We start from the raw sequence: 20,742 nt of genomic DNA on the forward strand, positions 1-20,742 counted from the left end.
CACAGATATAGGTTTGGAAGATACCTTTCAAGGATTTCTTTTGGATGAGAACATTTGGTAAATTAAGGTTGTTGCTATAGTCATTTTTGTATGTTAAAATGGATCCCCCCCCCCACACACACAGTGGCATCTCCTAGGTATATTTGCTTTCTAACTGCTGATATAATAGAACAGCTTTGCCCAGGAATTAGGAGTCAATTCACCCTTAATGACAGGCTCTACCTGGAAGAAATCACACAAATCTTTAGTCACAGAACAGCATCCCCCCCCAAAAAAAATCAATATGTTAACCAATTATATTTGTGGAAATATCAAGTAGATGGGCCACACAGCAAATCTGCAGAGTAGGGAAATTATAGATGTCAGGTATGATGTTACATCCATCTTAGCTTTAGGGTTGATGAAGTTAAAGCAAATGATAGCTCTCAAGGAATTTATTAGTTAAGAGAATGTTAGAAGTTAGACTAAATGGTTCTTAAAAGTTTAAAGCAAGCCAGAAGGTAAAAGCACATGGTGTGCACGCACGCGCACACACACACACACACACACACACACACTGGTTTTTAAAGAGGCCTAAAATAGATCGGGATCATTTATTTGGCTCTTGGCTACATCTGACCTGTCCACAATCGCAATGTTCTAGTCAGCCCGTCTGCGGGATCTTTACTATAGATAAATGCTATTCAGAAAACTTCAGTTCACACAGCAAGTCGGACACATAGCACCAGATCTGTCCTTGCTACCTCAAGCTTCACAGCAGCCTGTATCATCCTTTTTGAGCTCAAAAACAATCGTTGCGGATTGGGTGCAACTGCCTGTGGAAGATTTTTCTAGAACAGATTTGCAATTTGGAAAGTTGTGGTCCATTCAGGTTTCACCTAAACCAGTTCTTTCCCTCCCTCAAACCCCAGAACAAATTTTAGCCAGCTCTACCTTTGTCAGAAGGCAACTGCAATACAAACGTACAATCTTGTCATATTCCCTGAGCCAACAATTTCTCTTTCTATATAGATACCCCGTTTCTTTACGGAAGGACCTGAGATACAGCCCGCACATTTTTCAAGAAGTCTCCATATTTTCTAGTGTTCCATTTCGTGGTTTGTTTGTTAACCCCGGTTATAAGGGACTCTGGTTGTCACACCTTGTAATTATATCAGTGAGTGAAACATCCCACAGCCCTTCCTAAGGTTCCCCTCCTCCCGCATTAGAAATTAGCGATTTTCATGTGCTTTGACTCTCACAGAGTTTTAAAAGAAGTTCCAAGCTTCTGAAGTTCATAATATATACCCAATTGAAAATTCCACTTAAAATGTGTGCAACTATATGTTGTACTTCATTCAAAAAACAAATAAAAGCCTCCAGGCTTGGTGTAGTGGTTAGTTAAGTCATTCGGTGCTGGGCTCGCCAGATTCACATCCACACAAACAGGCAGACCTCTCGGCCAGAACCTGCAGCCTCAGACTTGCCTGCGTCTCCCAGGGGGTGGAGAGCACTCACTAAGGAAGTAGTCCTGAGGCGACCTCAAGTCAGGCCCTCAAGAGAGGGTTTAGTTGCTCCACGCCCGCAGGCCACCCACTTCTTCCAAGAGAACGAGGGAGGGCGGGGGGAGGGCACTCCCGCTCCGGAGCTACAGCAATGAAAGCCCGCCCCGCTGACGTCATCGTCCCGCCTCCCTCAGCTCGCGCCTCTGTTCCCGCCCCGCCCCCTTTCCCGGCATTCGCCGAGGCACAGGCTCCTAGCCCTCTGATTTTTGCTTCTCCCTTCAAGATGGCGGACACAATGAGCCGGCGGAGCGCCGGTTGGCCCTGAAGTGACTCTGGAGAAGAACGGTCAGCGAGGTCCCGTCATCCCGGCGAGAGAGCATTGCCTGAGGAAGAGGACGCGGCAATCCCGCTGTCAGCCTCCTTTCCGTTCGCCTCTAGCGCGGCGCCCGCACCGCCGGGGTTGGCCCTGAGCAGCCCGCCCGCTCGCTCGCCTCTCGGCCCCGCCCCGGCCCTGCGCCGCCGCCGCTGCCTTCAGCTGCAGCAGCCGCGGCAGCCGCCGCCATGAAGCTGACCGACAGCGTGCTGAGGAGCTTCCGCGTCGCCAAGGTGTTCCGCGAGAACTCGGACAAGATCAACTGCTTTGACTTCAGTCCCAATGGCGAGACGGTCATTTCCAGCAGCGATGATGATTCCATCGTGCTCTATGACTGCCAGGAGGGCAAGTGAGTGTGAGAGTGGCTCGGTTCCGAGTGCCCCTCTCCTTCCCTCTGTCGCTGGTCCCCGACTGAGCCCTCCCCCTCCCCCCCTCCGGCATGTGGTGCAAGACGCTCTTGCCAGGGCCGCCTCCATCCCGCAGTGCTGCAGGAGAACCTCTTTAAGATGATGGTTGTCATTTCATGTGCCTTTGGTCTCTTCCGAGCGCGCTTCTCTTGCTTGCCAAACCCCACCTTGACCTTGACCTTTAAACGCCATGTCCGTGCACCCTGCGGCCGGACGGATAGCCCTTTCCACTCCTCTGACGACTGTCAGAATGTGCGGGTGGACTCTGAGCTCGATGCAGAACGGTAGGAGCTGTTCTGTCCATCAGTGGCGTCAGCTCTCTGCCTTCACCGCGGTGACCTGGATTCAGCCCTGGCACGGTGCCCACCCCCTGCCCCTCAGCTTCCCGCGCGGCTATTCTGCCATCAAGCCCCGCGGGATGCAGTTTTTAAGCTGTCAGGATTTATCGATTGTTCCCAAGTGAGCTTGCTGGCCTTTCCCAGGTCCGATACCCAGGCTTACAGTTAACTTGTTAAACATCCTCTTGGAAACTTTTCTTTGCCAGACTCCTGAGAACTTGGCCGCCCCATTCTGGTCAGAATGTGAGATCCCTTTAAAACAAAGAAAGCATTCCGGAGGAGCAATTTAGTGTTTCCTTTTGCATTACAAAAAAAAAAAAAAAAAGTTTACCGGAGTTTGGCGGCCCAGCCAATAATCTCAGCATTTTGCGACAAAAGGCAGTCAGACCCTGACTCAAAACATTTATTTAGAAAACAAAAAAAAACCCCAACCACTGCCAGATTGTGGCTTGCTTATAATTATCAAAATTTTGGAATTCTAGAAGTGGTTATGAAAATGAGAATTTGTGTATCTTTGCCAATTTCATAGCCTAGGACGAGGAACACATTGCCTGGCTCACCTCTGGAAGTCCAAGTCCTCCATAAGTATGAAGTGACCTCTTTTGCAGCAGAAACCAATTGAAGCTAAATTTGTTTCCCTTTGTCAACTTCAGCTGCCCTTCCTAAGCAAGAGATGTTTGGTTTAATAGCTACTGTTCTCGACATTTTATTAAAGTTACTTATCTGTGGTTTTGAACTTGGCTTTTTCTCTGCTTTTTCCAGCGGTTCCTTTTGTTTATTATTTTTTTAAATAATAGTTTTCTTTTGGAACTTGTCTCTGAGTTTATCTAACTAAGGCTGTTGTAGAATGATATATATGTAATTTCTTTTTCTTGATGGGTTTCCTCACTGGAGCGCTAACAAAGTATTATGTAACTATCTCTGGACTTTTGCTTGCTGTATGTGGGAGAGTTTCCTACAGTGGTGATCTGGGAAAGAGAAAATTACTAGCTGGACAAATAGTTATTCGAATTGATGTCTATATTCATATATTATCATCATAAACTGGTCTGACCATTTGATTCTGTTTGCAACTACAAGTAATTTGAAATTGGTTTGTTTGAAATATTTAGTGCAGTACATAGATTAGAATCTTCGCCCCAAAACCTGTAAGGAAGTGCATATCCTTATCAAATGAATAAAATACTAAGACTCAGGGTCTGGAGAGATGGCTCTGTGGTTAAGAGCTCTGACTGCTCTTCCAGAGAAACCAAGTTCAATTCCCAGCAACCACATGGCAGCTCACAATTGTCTCTAACTCCAGTTCCAGGGGATCTGATATCATCACACCAATAGATACAAAATAAAGAACAACTAAGACTATAAAACTGTTCGGATATGTAAACTTTTTGCTTGATTACAACTTACAGAAAGTTACAATGCTCCAAAGAATTTTCTTGAAAGGTTCATTCTGCTCAGCAGTGCCTGTAATTTTAGCACCTGGGAGGCTGGGAGTGAGAATTGGAATGCAACTTGAATAGCATAGTAAGACTGTCTCACAAAAGAAGATAGGGGCTGGAGATCAGTGGTTAAGAGCACTGACTGCTCTTCTGGAGGTCCTGAGTTCAATTCCCAGCAACCACATGGTGGCTCACAACCATCTGAAATGAGATCCGATGCCCTCTTCTGGTGTGTCTGAAGACAGCTACAATGTATCCATATAAATAAAATAAATTGAGAGAGGGAAAAAAATCCAGGAGCTGGAGAGATGACTCAGTGGTTAAGAGCACATGTTAATTTTGCAGAGAACCTGGGTTCACTCAGCAGCACCACGTGGAAACTCATTTAACCCCAGTTCCAGGAGTTCTCTTCTGGACTCCTTGGACATCAGGCATGCATAGGGTGCCCATATGTGCAGACATGCATATGAGATTTTATGCTCATATGCATAAAATCAGTAATTCTAATATGTGTGTGTGTGTGTGTATTAGAAGAATAATCCAGTAATTCCAACAGAAGGTTTTATGGAAGTAATATCTTTATTAGATAATGCCAGTATTAGAATTTGGGTGTTTGAAAATAGCTAAAACATATTTGATTTTTGTTTGTTGTTTTTAAGATACTACCGCCTCTGCACCCCCCCCCCCCCAATACTCTAACGTTGTAGCTATAGTGCTTGCTGGCTGGCTGCTTCCAACAGCAATTCTACTGCCTCTGTGCTTGGCTTAAAAGAATTCTTTTTAATTGAAAGTAGTTTTTACAATATTTCTCTGTTTACAATTTAATTGTGTATGAGCTTGCCATACATGTATAGGTCAGAGGACAACTTGCAGGATTTGGTGTTTTCCTCTCTTCCTGTGAGTCCTTAGGGGTTGAACTCTGGTTATTGATCTTGGTGGCAGGTACCTTTAACTTCTAAACCATCTCACATACCTAAAAAGAGGTTGAGGGGTTTTATTTTGTTTGTCCATTAAATGTTACAATGCAGTTCATCCCTCCCTCCCTCCCTTCCTTCCTTCCTTCCTTCCTTCCTGCAACTTAAAGAAATAAACAGGGGGTATTGCTGTGGTTGGTAATACAAATTGCCCCAAAACATTTCAAATTTTTCTATTTATGTATACACACATGCACGCGCACACACAAATATGCTTAGTTTGCCTTCTCACGTAGTCCAAGCTAATTCTTTGTCCATAGCTGGTCTTGAACTCTTGATCCTTAGTGCTGGATTATACATGTGTACCCCACCAGTAGCAGCTAGCTTTACTATTTTTTTTTCTTTATTCATACTTGCCTCCAGAATCATAGTTTTAAAGAAGCTTGCCAAAACACTTGAAAAGTGTACACGAAAAGATATATCCAGAGGTAATTAATACTAGGCTCTTACTCTCAGAGTAGAACTGAAATAAAAAATAGTTTTCTTTCATTAGGACAAATCTGTTAGGTTTTATGTTTGCTTGCTTGCTTGTTTTGATTTAAGATATACAGGTCATATTTTGGTGAAACCCGGGGTTTTTTAATACCACATGATTTAATGTGCTCCAGGGCTCCATGCATGCTAGGCAAGCCTTCTATGACGGAGCCATATCCCCAGCCCTGTCTTCCATTGTGGATGGGCTTACGTACTAGGAGTTGATCTTACCACTGACAGGTGCAAAGTCAACATGCTCAGCTTCACTTAATCAGTTCTTACTAAATACTGACTGCAGAGCAGAGCTTCAGACTGTAGTGTTTGGTTTCACAAAAGGCAGGCATAAAGAACTCTTGTTCAGGATAGGTTTCATGAAGCAGAAGACCTCATCCTCTCTGACTTCAACAGTTGTGAAAGTACAGGTGATTGACTTGCAGGAAGCCTGGGTCATTTGATTGCTCAACCCAGTGGTTCAAAAATAATTTGGTATTGAGAAGGTAAACATTCTTTTACATGAATTCAAACTCTCGGTGATTAGTATATACCAGTCAGTCTTTTATACAATATTGCTAGGGGGACACTTTGAGACAGGGTCTCACATGGCTTCAAGTGTGATCCTCCTGTTTTGATTTTGAGACAGGCTCTCATTTTGTAGTTGGGACTAGCATTGGATTTGTAGTGATTCTCCTGTCAGCCTTTAGAGTTCTGACTGGAATTTCAGATGTGAAATACCATGTCTACTTAAAGTTCTTCTAGATGTAAATGTATAAAACATGTTAAGAGGTTTTCTTATTTTCTGACCTGGTTCATGTGAAGAGTTCTATCCAAATTTTGTTTTCTAAAGCTGGGCAAATCTGCCCGCCTCACCTCCCAGCACTCAGGAGACAGGCAGGCAGGTATCTGAATTTGAGGACAGTCTGGGCTACATAGAGAAATCCTGTCTTAAAAAACAAAAACAAAAATAATATTACTTGAAAATTTTTCTAGAGACATTTGAGTTTAAAGATTGCCTTCTTTAACTAGCATGCAGCAGAAGGTTTGGTTGAAGGTTTTTCTAAGATCCCTTTATCTGATCATCAAGGTTTGCCTTTAGTTTTGAACTTTGGGTTGGAAACAGGCACTTTTACATGAAAGTCAAAGCAAAAGGAAGCATCAAATAGTTTTGTTGGAAGAGCTAAGTTTGTCTTCTGGGAGGCTCAGCTGCTACTTTGTACCTCTGGATAGGAAAGCTGGGCGTCTTCTAGAGCAAGTGTTGTTAGGAGCATAAGCAGTGTTGCATCTGGTTTTAATTGTGATAAGTCATTGCCTTAAAGTGCTGCCAAATGAATGGCTTAGGAAAGGTTACTGGCTTTGAGGTACTTATATCCCTCTGATGTGAGTCATGGTTTGTGATATTTCATGTACTTTTTCTCAAGTACATAATCTTCCCAAAGTTTATATATGAAGCCAGGTATGGTGGCCCACTCTCAGAATTCTAGTACTAGAAAAGCCCAAGCAGGATGATCATAAGTTCAAGGCCATCCTTAACTACATAATGACTTAGAGGCCAGATAAGACCCTCCCTCAAGATTCCGCCCCCTTTAAATATTATAGTAGAAGATTAGATTAATATTCTATATTTACTTTTTAAAAAAGACTTATTTATTATATATAAGTACACTGTAGCTGTCTTCAGACACACCAGAAGAGGGCATCAGATGGTTGTGAGCCACCATGTAGTTGCTGGGACTTGAACTCAGGACCTTGGGAATAGCCGTCAGTGCTCTTAACAACTGAGCCATCTCTTGCTATTTTCTAAACTGGGCTTTGGTGTTCACAAATGAAAGACTATTCTTGAATAGCAGTTACAGTTAATTTTTATTTTCAAGACATGGGGGCTGGAGAGATGGTTCAGTGGTTAGGGCTCATACTACAGTTGCAGGAGACTCAGTTGAGTCTTCTCATACTCTACCTGTTCATATGACTCAGGTGCTGCTGTTTATATGGAGAGCTCGGTGTTTGTGATAGTGGATTCTAATGGTTTTTGTTTTTCCCTCTGTTTGTTCATCAGACCAAAGAGAACCCTGTACAGTAAGAAATATGGTGTGGACCTCATCAGATACACTCATGCAGCAAACACGGTCGTTTACAGCTCTAACAAAATAGATGGTAAGCAAGCCTTTTTAGGAGATCTTAGTGTTGGTTTCTTTGGAATATTTAACAAAATCTTTGTGAGAACTTGTACTTTGGTTATAGTTGGTTTAAATATTTTCTCAGAATGTTAGCAGCGCTGATTATATTATTAAAAGTGAAAATGCTGGACACAAGCCTAGTACTTCAGAAGGACTGGAAACAGAAAATAAAAATTACCTGCAACGTGGAGTAGGAAAAGGAAGTAACTCAGTGGTGATTATGATTTGTGCTCCTTGAAACTTGAAAGAACACTTAAAACAAAAGGAAGAAATACGTGACACAGCAATTAGTAAATACCAGCCTCATTCAGAATGTGTGTGGGTTAATCAGGTGTAACACTTTATATTCCAGCACTGTGGAATCTGAGGCTGGGGGGGATGGGATACCAGGCTAACCAAGGCACATGGTGAGACCTTATCTTCCAAAGACAGGGAGTTGGTGTGAAACAGTTTGCAGAATGGAAAGGAGACCAAGTGCGTGGAATTAGGAATGGTAGAAGTACTCCCAGCACTTGGGGAGGCTGGTGTGCAGGGCCCTGGTTTGAGCCTTCCCTGGGCCATTGAGAATTTTGTAGGTAGACCCTGTCTTTAAAACAACAGAGAAACAAAAAGGCTTCCAAATAGTTAGAAGAGGTTAGCTCTTCTAGGGTTCATGTCATGCAGTGCGCTGACTCTGGTTGTAAATTCCAAGGGTAATTTTTTGTTTTGCTTTAGAGTAAAGGTATTTTTATTTTCAAGAATTGAAACTTCCTTTTTAATAACTAGTCTCTGCTTTTGACTGATTTTTTTTTCCCTCAAATAAATTCTTAAGTTGACAAAACTGTCTCGTGATTGAACTGTCACATGCTTGTTATTTTATCTAATTTTAGCCTTATTAGTACTAGTTTACTAATGTACTTTTTGCAGTAAGATTTCTTCATTTTGGTTTATTGAGATAGTATTACTGCGATTTGGGTTGCCCTTGGACTCATGCCTGCTTTATATGCCTGAGTACTGAGATTATGGGTCAGTGCCACTATGGCAGGCACAGTAGATTTATTTTTACTTATGTATGTGTGCATCTCTGTGGTGTGTGCCTGTGCCCTTGGACCTGAATAGGGCATCAGGTCCCCTGGAGCTGGTGTTGCAGGCAGTTGAGCCATGTGCTATGGGTATTCACCAAACTCAGGACCTCTGGAAGAACAGTAAGCACTGTTAACTGCTGAGCAATCATCCCTCTGGCATTACTTTTTTTTTTCTTAAGATTTTTTTGGGGGGGTTGGGTATGTATGTATGTATGTGGAAGTACTATGTGCACATGTGAACTCAGGTGACCACAGAGTCCAGAAGCTGTCAGTTTCTGGAGTTGGAGTTATAGGCTCTTATGAGCTGTCTGATGTGGATACTGGAAAAAGGAGCTCGAGTCCTCGTGTGTGCTTGTAATCACAGTGATTTATTTTGCCACCCTCCCTATTTTGATACAGGTTTTCACTGTGTAGCCCTGTCTATCCTTGTACTCTGTATATAGAACAGGTTGGTCTTCAACTTAGAACCCTCTTTGGTGCAGGGGTTAAAGACTAGCACCACCATGCCTGGCCATTCACAAGGATAACTTAGGTTGCTGTTTTAATTTGTCTCAAAGCAAATGGGAAGGCAGAAGTCTTTCTTTAATGAGACTTTTGTGCCTGAACTTAATTAATTTTAGTACATATCTAATAATCTTTATTTTTCATGTCTGTGTCAAATGTAGTTTTCTAAGTAGGCAATGCCATTGATGCTTATAGGTAAGGATAAATACTAGAATCCTGAGGTATATAAAAATATGTGTAAATGACTGGTTTGTTTCTTTTGTTGGGTTGTTTTTCTGAGTGATTAAACAATTCTTCAAATTGGTACAAGATGAGGCAAATGTGTGGCGCTTGCAGCTTTGCTGCCTGGCCTCTGCTGTGGGGATGTTGCCTTTCCTTCCTCAAGGGCGTCCTGCAGAGCTCCTCCAGTGCTCCGTTCTCTTTTGCCTGATTCCAGGCTGAGGTAGTAGTTTGTACAGTTTGAGGGTCTATGATACCACCCGGTACAGGAGATAACTGTACAGGCCACTGCCTTGCCAGGAACAGCGCACCAGCTACCAAATGGGGTGGAGAAGATGGTGAAGCCCTGCTCATCTCTGGGATTCCAGGTAATAGGAGGGGATCTCTCTTTAGGTCAGGTGAGTGGTTCCTCACACCAGAATAACCAGAAATGCTTTGTGCTTGTCAAGTGAAGAGGTTTGCAGTTGTTCAGATAAACCATATGAAACTCTGTTATAGAATATATAGAAAGGGTAAATACCCTCTCATTAGAAAGCAGCCCTGCAAACCAAGTTTGTTGCTAGCACCAGTAATCTCAGCATTTGAGAGGCTGAGGCTGGAGGATTACTGCTTTTTTGAGGCTATATAGCAGGTTCCGATCTAGCGTTGACTATATATAGTGAAATTCTGTCTCAAAAAAAAGTAGATAGGTGAAAGGAGGAAGGGACCCGCTCTTGCAAGCCACTTAATACTTTGGACCTTCTTTTTTTTTTTTTTTTTTTTTTTTTTTTTTAATTAATTTATCTTATATATATGAGTACACTGTAGCTGTCTTCAGACACACCAGAAGAGGGCATCAGATATCATTACAGATGGTTGTGAGCCACCATGTGGTTTCTGGGAATTGAATTCAGGACCTCTGGAAGAATGGTCAGTGCTCTTAACCACTGAGCCATCTCTCCAGCCCCTACTTTGGACCTTCTTAATCAACTTTTTGCCTTTTCCCTCCTGCATTTTGATGCCATGTTTTCTATTGTTTCTCTTGCTATTTTTTGTTTTGTTTGTTTTCATTGCCGTTTCAGTTTGGGTTTTGAGACAGAGCTTCAGTAAATGTATCCCATGCTGTCTCCTCTGTGCTGAGATTACAGAGTCACTATGTCCAGCTTTTCTTCATCTTTTTTAGGAGCATAGTACCGTCTCATTCTATTATTACTGTTGTGGTGCTGTGGATTAAGCCACAGGGCCTCTGATGGCATTTACTAAGCACTGAGCTGCAGACCCAGCCTCACTTCATTCTGCTGTCAGTGTAACCTTTCCCTTTTCTTTTTCTTTTTACTTTTATGTGTATGAGTGTTTTGCTTGCATATATATCTATGTATCATGTATGTGTCTGGTGCTCAGGGAGGTTAGAAGAGGATGCCAGATCCCCTGAAACTGGACTTACAGATGGCTGTGAAACCACATGGTTCTGGGGATGGAAGCTTAGCGCTCCAAATTTCTGAGCCATCTCTCTAGCCCCTATTACTTACTTTTCTAGATAGACTTATTTCTTTGACAGAGTCTGTCTATGTAGCAGCCCCAACTATTCACAAACTAATTGTATAGCTCTCTAATTTGCTCTTCTGATGCTCAGTGTAAAATTTATCACTTTGCAGACACCAAAATTGGTATCTATAACTAGTGGGTTTTTTCCTTGCTAGGAAATATTTATGCAGGACAAGTTGAATTGTAACTTACAAAGAATCCAAAGATTGGTAACAAGACGGTGATTTTTTTTTTTAATTAGTGTAGTTTTTACTGTGAGTCTCCCAAACCTGCCTCCTCAGTGCTGCAGATTGAACTCTGAGCTTTACACGACGTGAGCGCATCACCATTGAATTGTACACCTAGGCCCAAAATGGTGACATTAAATGTTGGTATACATGTTTTTAACCAAAAATTAGGCTTTGGAGTTACATGAATCTGTTTATGCACTCAAGCTACTGAGAGCAGTTGTTCATCTGTAATTTGCTTGTGTGATAGAATATAGAACATTCTTAGGTCTTGTCTTTTCAAAAGTAAAAATGCAACATAAATTTTATGTAAATAGCACAGTACATCCCTTGTTTGTTTTCTTACAGATACTATTCGTTACTTGTCCTTGCATGACAATAAGTACATCAGATACTTTCCTGGGCACAGCAAGAGGTAAGACAGTATTGCAGTATTCCTTCATCCCTTGAGTAACTCAGAATGGAAGAGAAAGGAGAGGTTTGTTAGAGAATCCAGCCCTCCTCACTGCTAAGGAGTGCTGCTCAGCATTCCTCTTCATCTTGTTAACTGATCTCAGTCAGGTCTTGGTTTACTGAGGTTATGGAAGCAAGAGATGGGATTTCAAAGATAACTATAGAATCTGTTAAAATTTAAGTAAAGTGCCAGGCAGTGGTGGTACACACTTAATCCCAGCACTCAGAAGAGAGAGACATTGGATCTGTAAGTTTGAGGATAGTGTGGTCAACACAGAGAAACCCTTTCTTGAAAGGTAGGGTAGAGGGCTGAGGCTTAAGTAAGGAGCTGGGAGTATAACTTGGTGGCTAAGCACATGCTTAGCATGTGGATGGCTCTGGATTCAGTTTTCCACACCAAGAAAGTAAATATAATTAAGAGGGGTTAAGTATGGCTCAATGCAAGACCATGCTTGCCATAGAAGAATCTGTGTGTCTCTCTGTGTGTGTTATGTTAAGAAACAGTGTGGACTGAAGTTATTAGTGAAAACTTGTGCTGTAAAAATTAGATTTGATATTTAGCAACAACAGATCACAGATAGCTCTTAACAGAAGAATCATTTGCATTTCTGAGGCCTTCCACCACAGAGGCCATCATTTGTGCTGGACTATACGTGAAAAATGTCCCATATATGAAGGGTTTTTTGTTGTTATTGTTTGGTTTTATTTATGTATGATACATACATACACACACACACACACACACACACACACACATAGTTTAGTCTACCTGTATATGTGCACACCAGAAGTCATTAAACACTGAACCATCTCTCCAGCTTCTCCCTCACCCCCTTCCCCTTTTGGGACAGGGTTCTTGGTTATCCTAGAACTCACTGTGTAGACTGACTTACAGAGCTGTGTGTGGTGCCCTCACAAGTATTGTGTCCTTTTGCTATCTGTCTGTTCACCTTTAGGCTTCAGCAATAAGCCAAAGAAATGGTTCCCCCCAAGCCTTCACTTTGTGAGCCAGTATGTGTAATTGTGGTCCTTATAGGAGCATGGGCAACTGAAATGGCATCTCCCTCCTCTCCCAAGTGATTCTTAACTCCTATGTCTTTGAAGGATCATGGTCTTATGAGGCTTCCTTGATAGCAGCTATGGTTGTTATGACTTCAGGAGGGCCATGCCATGCCTAAAGAATGACAGGAGAGGTGGCTGAGAGCTTCGTGTTAGAAATACTTCTGTAGGGTGCAGTGACACACACCTTTAATCCCAGCACTCAGAAGGCAGTCTCTGAATTTGAGGCCAGTCTGGTGTGCACAGCAAACTCCAGGACGACCAGGACTACCCAGAGATACACTATCTCAAAAAGCAAGCAAATAACAAAAAGTGTGCTCTAGCTGAGCATGGTGGCACATTCCGTAATTCTAGTGCTCTGGAGGGTGAAGTAGAAGGATTGCTTATAGAGAGCAGCTTTGGATACATAGTGAATTAAAGGTCATCCTGGGATACATAATGCCCTATCTCAAACTCCTTCCCCTCAAAGTAGTTCAGTAAAGAAATTGCACTTACAAGCAAGTGGGCTATTTCTGTGTTGCTGAAGACAGGGAATATTGATTACTGTGTAATGCCAAAGGATAGGCTACTGGTCATTTGCTTTGTTCTAGTGTTGGCACCATGTGACCTGACAGGTAAGTTTCCTAAGGACCACAGGTTACATTTCCTGCGCTTATCAGCCTTTGTGTCAACTGAGAACTTCTCTGAACTTTTGGGGCTAACTGCTGACAAAGCTGCATGTTTATAAGCATTCTGCTAGCTTAGTTTTATTAATGTGGCAGCATAAGTAATATGAAACCCTATCTCTAAGTAAGAAACATTTAGTGATCTATGAATGTATATGTGTAGTAGGAAATCATCACAACTATAATTCCAGAATATTTTCATCACCCCTAAGAGAAACCCTGTACCTACCCATTAGCGGCCATTCATCTAAGTGCTGTCTCTGGATTTCCCTATAAATGGCATCAAACATGTAGCCTTTTGTGTTTGGCTTCTGTCATGTAGTATGATGTTTCTGAAGTTCATCCCTATTGTCATATGAATTAGCACTTGGTTTCTCTTTATTCTCAAATAATGTTGTGCCATGTTTTTGTAGTCAACATCTTGTTGGGTCGTTAATTAGTGCATATTTGGGTTACTCCTATTTATAATGCTACCATAAAAATGTGAACATTTTTGTGTAGACATTTTTACTTTGCTCAAGTATATATACCTAGATGTAGTTTCTTGAGCCACATAACTGTTTTTTCAGAAAAAATAAGGTTTATTTGTTTGGGTTGGTTGCTTTTGGCTTCTCTATGGTTGGGTCAGGGAATCAGGCTTGGAACTCATTATGTAGATCAGGCTGATGCTGAACTCAGATTCTTGCACCTGCCTCTACCTCCCAGGCACCACTGCACCCATCCTGAAAAGGGATTGTAGAATATCTGTCTGTACAACTTATCTCATCAGTAGTAGTATATAAGGAGTTCTAACTCTCCATCCTCCTCTTTCCCAGCTCTGAGCCAGCCTTTTATGACAGCCATTAGTGGGTGTGGATTAATATCTCGCTGCTTTTGATTCTCAATAGAATCACATATTTTGTTTTTAGCACTACCACCGAGCTGTATAGCTCCAGCCTGAGAACTATCCTTTTTTTCTTTCACAGAGGCTTTATGTTGATTTTTCTTTCCTTCATTGTGTTTAGCTGCTTTTGGTTGCTTCAGAATATGCTTCCTAAGATGCTAGTCTTGGGAAAACAGGTATATGTAGGCAGACAGAATGGTTTAGGGCTCACATCCAATTTTTGCTCATATTTTGCTTCAACTCCTATTTATCTTGATACATTGCAGGGTGGTGGCCTTGTCCATGTCACCTGTGGATGACACTTTCATTTCTGGGTCTCTTGATAAGACCATTCGACTCTGGGATCTCCGGTCTCCTAACTGCCAGGTAATGGTACCTCACAGTTACATTTTTGAGCATTTTCTGTGGAAAGCATTATCAGCTCTCCCTCTCCGTTAAGGGAGACAACAGTGGTTCCATTTTGGGATCCCAGAGTCTTGTTATGTGGCAGCAAAACCTTTTACTAATTGGCTACTGCTTGATAAGCAGATACCCTGCTCCAGAGCCAGACTGCATTATAATGTGGTGTAATGCTTGAAAAAAAGTTGCCTAGAGCCTATATCCTTGAGAAATTTGTCTTTGAACTCTTTAATGTTGCAGATAAGGTTGATTGGAACGCATCCGTTGTATAGTGACCTTTTACATTTTAGTCAGAATTTTGTTTGTTTACTTTTTAATCTTTTGTGGTAGGCTGGGTACAGTTCCTATTCTTCCTTAGTTTTCATTGGAAAAAGTCAGTGATTGAGTAGTGGGCTCCTTCATTTATTAACTCTCTGTCTTCTCTCTTAGGGCCTCATGCATCTACAGGGCAAACCCGTTTGTTCCTTTGATCCAGAAGGGTTAATTTTTGCTGCAGGTGTCAACTCGGAAATGGTCAAGCTTTATGACCTTCGTTCTTTTGATAAGGTAAATCTTTGAATTCTAGAGCTATCTTGAGGTTGCAGAAATTTTAAGGGCAACTTGGACATTTGAGAACCCATTCTGGGCCGGGCATGGGGGCACACACTTTTAATCCCAGCACTCCAGGGCGGATGCACGTAGATCTCCATGATTCCCAGGCCAGCAGGTGCTACACATAGTGAGAGTTGTCTGGAAAACAGTCGCAGTGGTTCGCCCTTTGCTGTCCACCTCAGGAAGAATAGATGGGTAGAAGATTAGAAAAGGAGTTCTAACAGAGGAAGTATTGGTTTGTGTGGAGTGTGGGGACTGCTATTTTTGTGTTTTTCAGGGACCATTTGCAACCTTTAAGATGCAGTATGATCGGACTTGTGAGTGGACAGGACTTAAGTTCAGCAATGATGGCAAACTAATTCTCATCTCCACCAATGGCAGCTTCATCCGTCTTATTGATGCCTTCAAGGGTGTGGTGATGCACACATTTGGGGTAAGCTGATAGCTTTTGAATCTGGGCTGTTTCTTTGGTCATAAAGCGTGGGCTGGGAATGCTGTTAGCTGGATGGTAGAAATCAATGGTTATACTTGAGTCAGTGATGAGGCATGGGGCTTATGTTTTCCTGAACATGAATTTATGTCATTTGGATTGAAGCCATTCACTTCTCTCTCACAAAGTGACCCGTGTTTGCTTTTTAAAAATAAACAATTTTCCCCTCCTCCCTAAATATGGGGTTACAGTTGGGAATGTTTTATATGGGAACAGCTACACTTGGTCTTAGTGACACAGCACAAAGACCGTCGGTGGGAAGGGTCTGTGTGTTGGTTGGTTTTTATTACTGTTTTCATTACTTATCCTAGAATGAGAAACACTCTTGTGTTTTGTTTTAGGGTTATGCTAACAGCAAAGCTGTTACACTCGAAGCTTCATTTACTCCAGATTCACAGTTTATTATGATTGGTGAGCTGCCTCTGTTATTTTTCTCATACCCTACATTTATTTGTTATCAAGGAAAGTACCTTCAGATTTTGGAATTTCCTTTACTTGGTACATATAGCATACATGTAGTGCCATGTATGTGGAGGTCACCTTCTGGGAGTCAGTTTTCTCATTGGAGTTCCATGGATCAAACTCTAAGGTCCTGGCAGGGCTACTTTACCTTGTGAGCCATCTCATGGCTCTTTTCATTTTTTTGCAGTGGTCTCATTATATAGCCATCTGACTTTGAACTTGCTGTGTAGTCAAGAATAACCTTGGACTTCTGATTCTCCATCGCCCAAGTGCTGGGATTGCAGGCATCCACTGGCATGAGTTCCTTATTAGAACTGGCAATGTGCTGGTTTTCCCTTCCTGGGCTGTAGAGTTAAGCTCTAGAAGCACTGTACTACAGTCCTTGCATTCAGTAGTCTTGGCTAGATGTCATCAGGCTTATGGTATTTACCCCTCTTTCTAGATGAAAATGCTGAAGTTATATAGGAACTGACTTAGGAATGGTGAAACTCCTACACAGCTAATCACCAGCCCTTGGGGACTGATATTGGGAGACAGGCAAGAAAGGTGGGAATTTGAGGCTAGCTTGGGCTACATAGAGAGTTCAAGGCTACTCTGGACTATATAGCAAAATTAAGTTTCAGAAGGGAAGAAATAATTAGGTCAAGATAATTCTGTTTCCCTCCATTGTCCTTTTGGTTTCTGTTAAGGAATGCATCCTGAAACTTTTATCAGATTGTAGTTGATCTTTTTCTCACTTGTCTTTATTTCTCTCTTAAAGTATTATTATTGTCTTGATCATTTTTTTTTAGGTTCAGAAGATGGCAAAATCCATGTCTGGAATGGAGAGAGTGGTATTAAAGTAGCTGTGTTGGATGGTAAACACACCGGTCCCATTACCTGTTTGCAATTCAACCCCAAGTTTATGACCTTTGCCAGCGCCTGTTCCAACATGGTATGTGAACATGAGAGATGATTTTCACATAGAGATTCTCTTTATTTGGGGTGGTGGGTACCTCAGACAGCAAATTGTTACACATAATACAAGTGATGGCTTCCCTGTTACCCTGCATCTTAGACAGCTGACGAGGCTGGTCCTTTTGTTTTAACTTATTCTCCAGTAAGATGGGGTCTGCTGGGCAGTGGTAGAGCTCACCCTTAATCCCAGCACTTGGGAGGCAGAGGCAGGTGGACCTCTGAGTTCCAGGCAAGCCTGGTCTATAAGTGAGTTCCAGGACAGCCAGGGCTACATGGAGAAACCCTGTCTAAAAAAGAGGGGAGGGGGGAGCAAGGGAATGGGGGAGAGAAAGAGGTATAGGCCATCATACCTGGTGACCTTTCTATTTCCAGGATTCTCTGATTGAATTCCTCAAAAATTCTTCATAATTAGCACTTAACTTTGGTTTTGTTTATATGTGCGTCTCTGGTTTTTCTTTTTGCCCATTTAAGTCAGGGTCTCTCTGTAGACCTAGCTGAATACATGCCATGGTACACATGTAGAGGTCAGAGGATGACTTTTGGGAGTTGGTTCTCTCCTTTCACAATGAGGTTCCAGGGATCAAATTCAGTCAGGCTAAGTAACAGACATTATCTTAGCACTTGAGAGGTAGAGGCAGGAGGACCAGTTTAGGCCAGCGTGGGTTATATGAGACTCCGTGTCAAACTGAAAACAAGAAAACAGTTCTGAAGGTATAGAAATGTTCACTGCTGTGCCTGATAACCTGACTTGATCTCTGGAACTCAGAAGGAGAAAATCACCTCTTAAAAATTGTTCTCTGGCCTCTACACATGCACCATGGGTGTGTGTGTTGTGTATGTGTACGTGTAAGTACAAGTCTGGAGTAAGGGCCACCAGACCATAATTCCTTTACTAGTGGGGCTGGGCCCTTGACTGATAATGTGGATAAGGAAGAAGAACCTTCCATGTTGAGAGATACCTAAAAGCTGATTGTTTTTCCTTCCAGGCCTTCTGGTTACCCACTATTGATGATTGATCCTGGCGATGCTGGGCTATTTGTACAGTGAGGGCGGCCAACAGGAAAAGTCAGAGGTGACTGAGATGAGATGACAGTGGGATTGATCGATTATTTGACTGGGCCTGGAGAACATCTTTCCACAGGCCTTCCCAGGGATGTGCTGTCCATCTGCTCTAAAGAATGACCTTGCTGAGCACCTTCAAGAGGACTCTTGGTGCTGCAGACTCAGTCAGCACTCAGCCTTTCCAGCTCTCACTGCGCCAAGCTCTTCAGAGTGTGACTAGACTTACGATTAGGTTACAGTGGGGATCTTGAACCCCTTCAATTTTGAATGTACTTCCTGCTGAGGAGCCAGTGAAGTCACCACTTTCTGCACATCCTTCTCACCCCAGAGATGCATGGGAAGCCACGGTTCTGGTTTTGAGATGCTAGGGCAGCTCAGCACTCCTTGCCCTCACCCTGCATGTCTTGTTACTGGGTCTCCCTGTGTAATTAATCGTGGCGTTATTCCACAACCATCATGTTCTTAGGTGCCAAACATTTACAAAAATAAGTCTTCATATACCTTGGGGTCAAAGAAAGGGACAAGTACAGAAGGACCTTGTTTGTCAGGAGGCTGTGTAGTGTTCCTGTATAGGTGAGTGGGGCAGATCTTGGGCTGAGATGTTGGCTAACAAAAGGCCCAAGCGTCTGAAGGGGAGGGAAGGGGGTAGCAGGTAAATTCTGAGAGCTGAAAGGTTTAGCAGCCTGGTGCAATTCCCCTATCAGGACAATCCCAGTCTTTTTTTGTGGGGGATCCTACCGAGCTTGGCTTGTACAAAAGCAAGGTAGTAGTTTATTTTTGTACCTGAGTCACATCACGTTTTCCAGTGGGCCAGTATTGTGGAATGAGTCTGAGTTGTTTACACTGATGCCTTCCTTCCCTGCCCACCACAAATTGTGTACATAGTCAGCAGATGAAACCCCTCCCCCTCTTCTCCAGCTCCTACCCAAGAGCTGGTTCTAGGCCTGTGTTATATGTTATATTTAGCCTTTTTATATATGACTCTTGATCTGTTTGTATTTGAACACTGTGTGTGTCCACTTAAATACATTTGTGCAGACATGCACATTACATATGTGTATATGCCTGTCTCTCATCTAGCTTATCAAGGATTCAGCAGGAGAGGGAACCCTGCAGCTGAGAATGACTCTTTGTGGATAGTGTGTGCCACAATTGTTAGTCTTCTCGGTTAACCTTAGGGATACAACGTGAAGCAGAGCTTCTAGTGTTTGCTGTTTCATGGCAGCTAAGTGGGGGCCTTGGGATAACTCCCTTGTGCTCTTTAAGCCACACTTTGGGGCCCTCTCTACAGTATTAGAATCTTTTTGCCTGATTATGCTCTGTCTGCACCTGTATATGTGTGACAGTCACTTTTGCATGGCTTCTGTGCCTGGCTTATGGCATTTAGGGACAGGGTGCTGGAACCACAGTATTTTTAGTTTATCAGAACTTGTTGGCCAACCATAAGTCACTGTCACCTGCTATGTCTACACTGTTGCCCTATTTCTTGCTTTTTCCTGAGAGGCCCGGACTTGAGTTGCAGATGACCTTCCCTTCCCAGCATGGCAGTCTCAGAGTAAAACAAATGGCCATCAGACATCGAAGCAAGCAATATCCCTGCAGATCCAGAAATCAAGACCCAGCAGGTTGTGATTTGCCCAAGAGTACCCAGCTGCTAGGGCAGTGGCCCTCAGGCCATTGCCACTTCTGTTCAGCAGCAGACAGCTTTCCAGTCACCAACACCACATTTTCAGCAATTACTTTTGACTTGTTATTCCAGCTGAAAAGGGGAACTGACACTCAAGTCTGTAAGTACTGCTGAACAGTCCTGCTATAAAATTCTGCTTTCCCAGCATGGACCCACTGTAGGAACCAGGTGATCGGAGCTGCTACTGCCTACCTTAAAGGTTTAAAAGTCCATGTTTGAAAGAACTGTTGAGGGCAAATGTAGATTAATATAGCTACATAGCCTGAAAGTAGAGCGGCTTCCCTGACTGCAGGAGATTATCTGAGTGTCCAGGGTTGAGGCATCATGCTCTTGGAAGAAGACATACTGTTTCACAGTCCGGCCACAGAGCTGAGTTCTGAATTGCTAGGAGAAGGTGCAACTGGAACTTACATAGTCACAGGGTAGTAAGAAAGAGGGAGAAAGCAGAGATGGAAGTTTGGGGATGTGTTCCTGGGATGAATTCACTGTCCTCTGAGAAATCAGCCAGAGCCACTGCTCTATAAGTGACAGCTGACACTGCACTGTTCAACCACCAGCCACTGGGGTATTTTTTAATAAATTATTCCCTGTTGTAACAATTACTGCTTATGAAGAAAATTGGGAGATCTTTTAAGAACCAGTTTGCCACCTAAATGGTACCACTGTTAATCTTGATGTTCAGTGTTCCTTTAGATATCTCTGTGCATAAATTTTGGTGTTTACATAGTTGTTATTCTACTGTACATACAATTTTGCCCTTTTTGTACTTAACATAAACTTTTTTTTTTTTTTGCCATGTTACCAGTCTTAAACAGGATTTTATGGTTTATAGTCTT

At 42.6% G+C, this 20,742-nt stretch overlaps 1 protein-coding gene across 1 annotated transcript; it reads left to right on the forward strand.

Moving 5' to 3' along the window:
* Positions 1-1,738: 1,738 nt before the first annotated feature.
* Positions 1,739-20,742, forward strand: WDR82 (WD repeat domain 82). The gene is made up of 9 exons (XM_080934225.1): positions 1,739-2,206; positions 7,540-7,637; positions 11,547-11,613; positions 14,525-14,624; positions 15,087-15,203; positions 15,526-15,681; positions 16,080-16,149; positions 16,992-17,134; positions 18,144-20,742. Exons 1-9 carry the CDS (start codon positions 2,046-2,048, stop codon positions 18,171-18,173), a joined length of 942 nt encoding a protein of 313 aa, XP_080790351.1. The 5' UTR covers positions 1,739-2,045; the 3' UTR covers positions 18,174-20,742.

This window comes from Micromys minutus, assembly GCF_963924665.1.
Source record: "Micromys minutus genome assembly, chromosome: 21".
NCBI classification, from domain to species: Eukaryota; Metazoa; Chordata; class Mammalia; order Rodentia; family Muridae; genus Micromys; species Micromys minutus.

Excerpts from the sequence above, each read along its gene's own strand:
- WDR82 (XM_080934225.1), top strand. The coding sequence starts at position 2,046 with ATGAAGCTGACCGACAGCGTGCTGAGGAGCTTCCGCGTCGCCAAGGTG. Across the intron at positions 7,638-11,546 it reads CAGCTCTAACAAAATAGATG|ATACTATTCGTTACTTGTCC; the intron begins GTAAGCAAGCCT and ends GTTTTCTTACAG. Across the intron at positions 15,204-15,525 it reads ACCTTCGTTCTTTTGATAAG|GGACCATTTGCAACCTTTAA; the intron begins GTAAATCTTTGA and ends TGTGTTTTTCAG.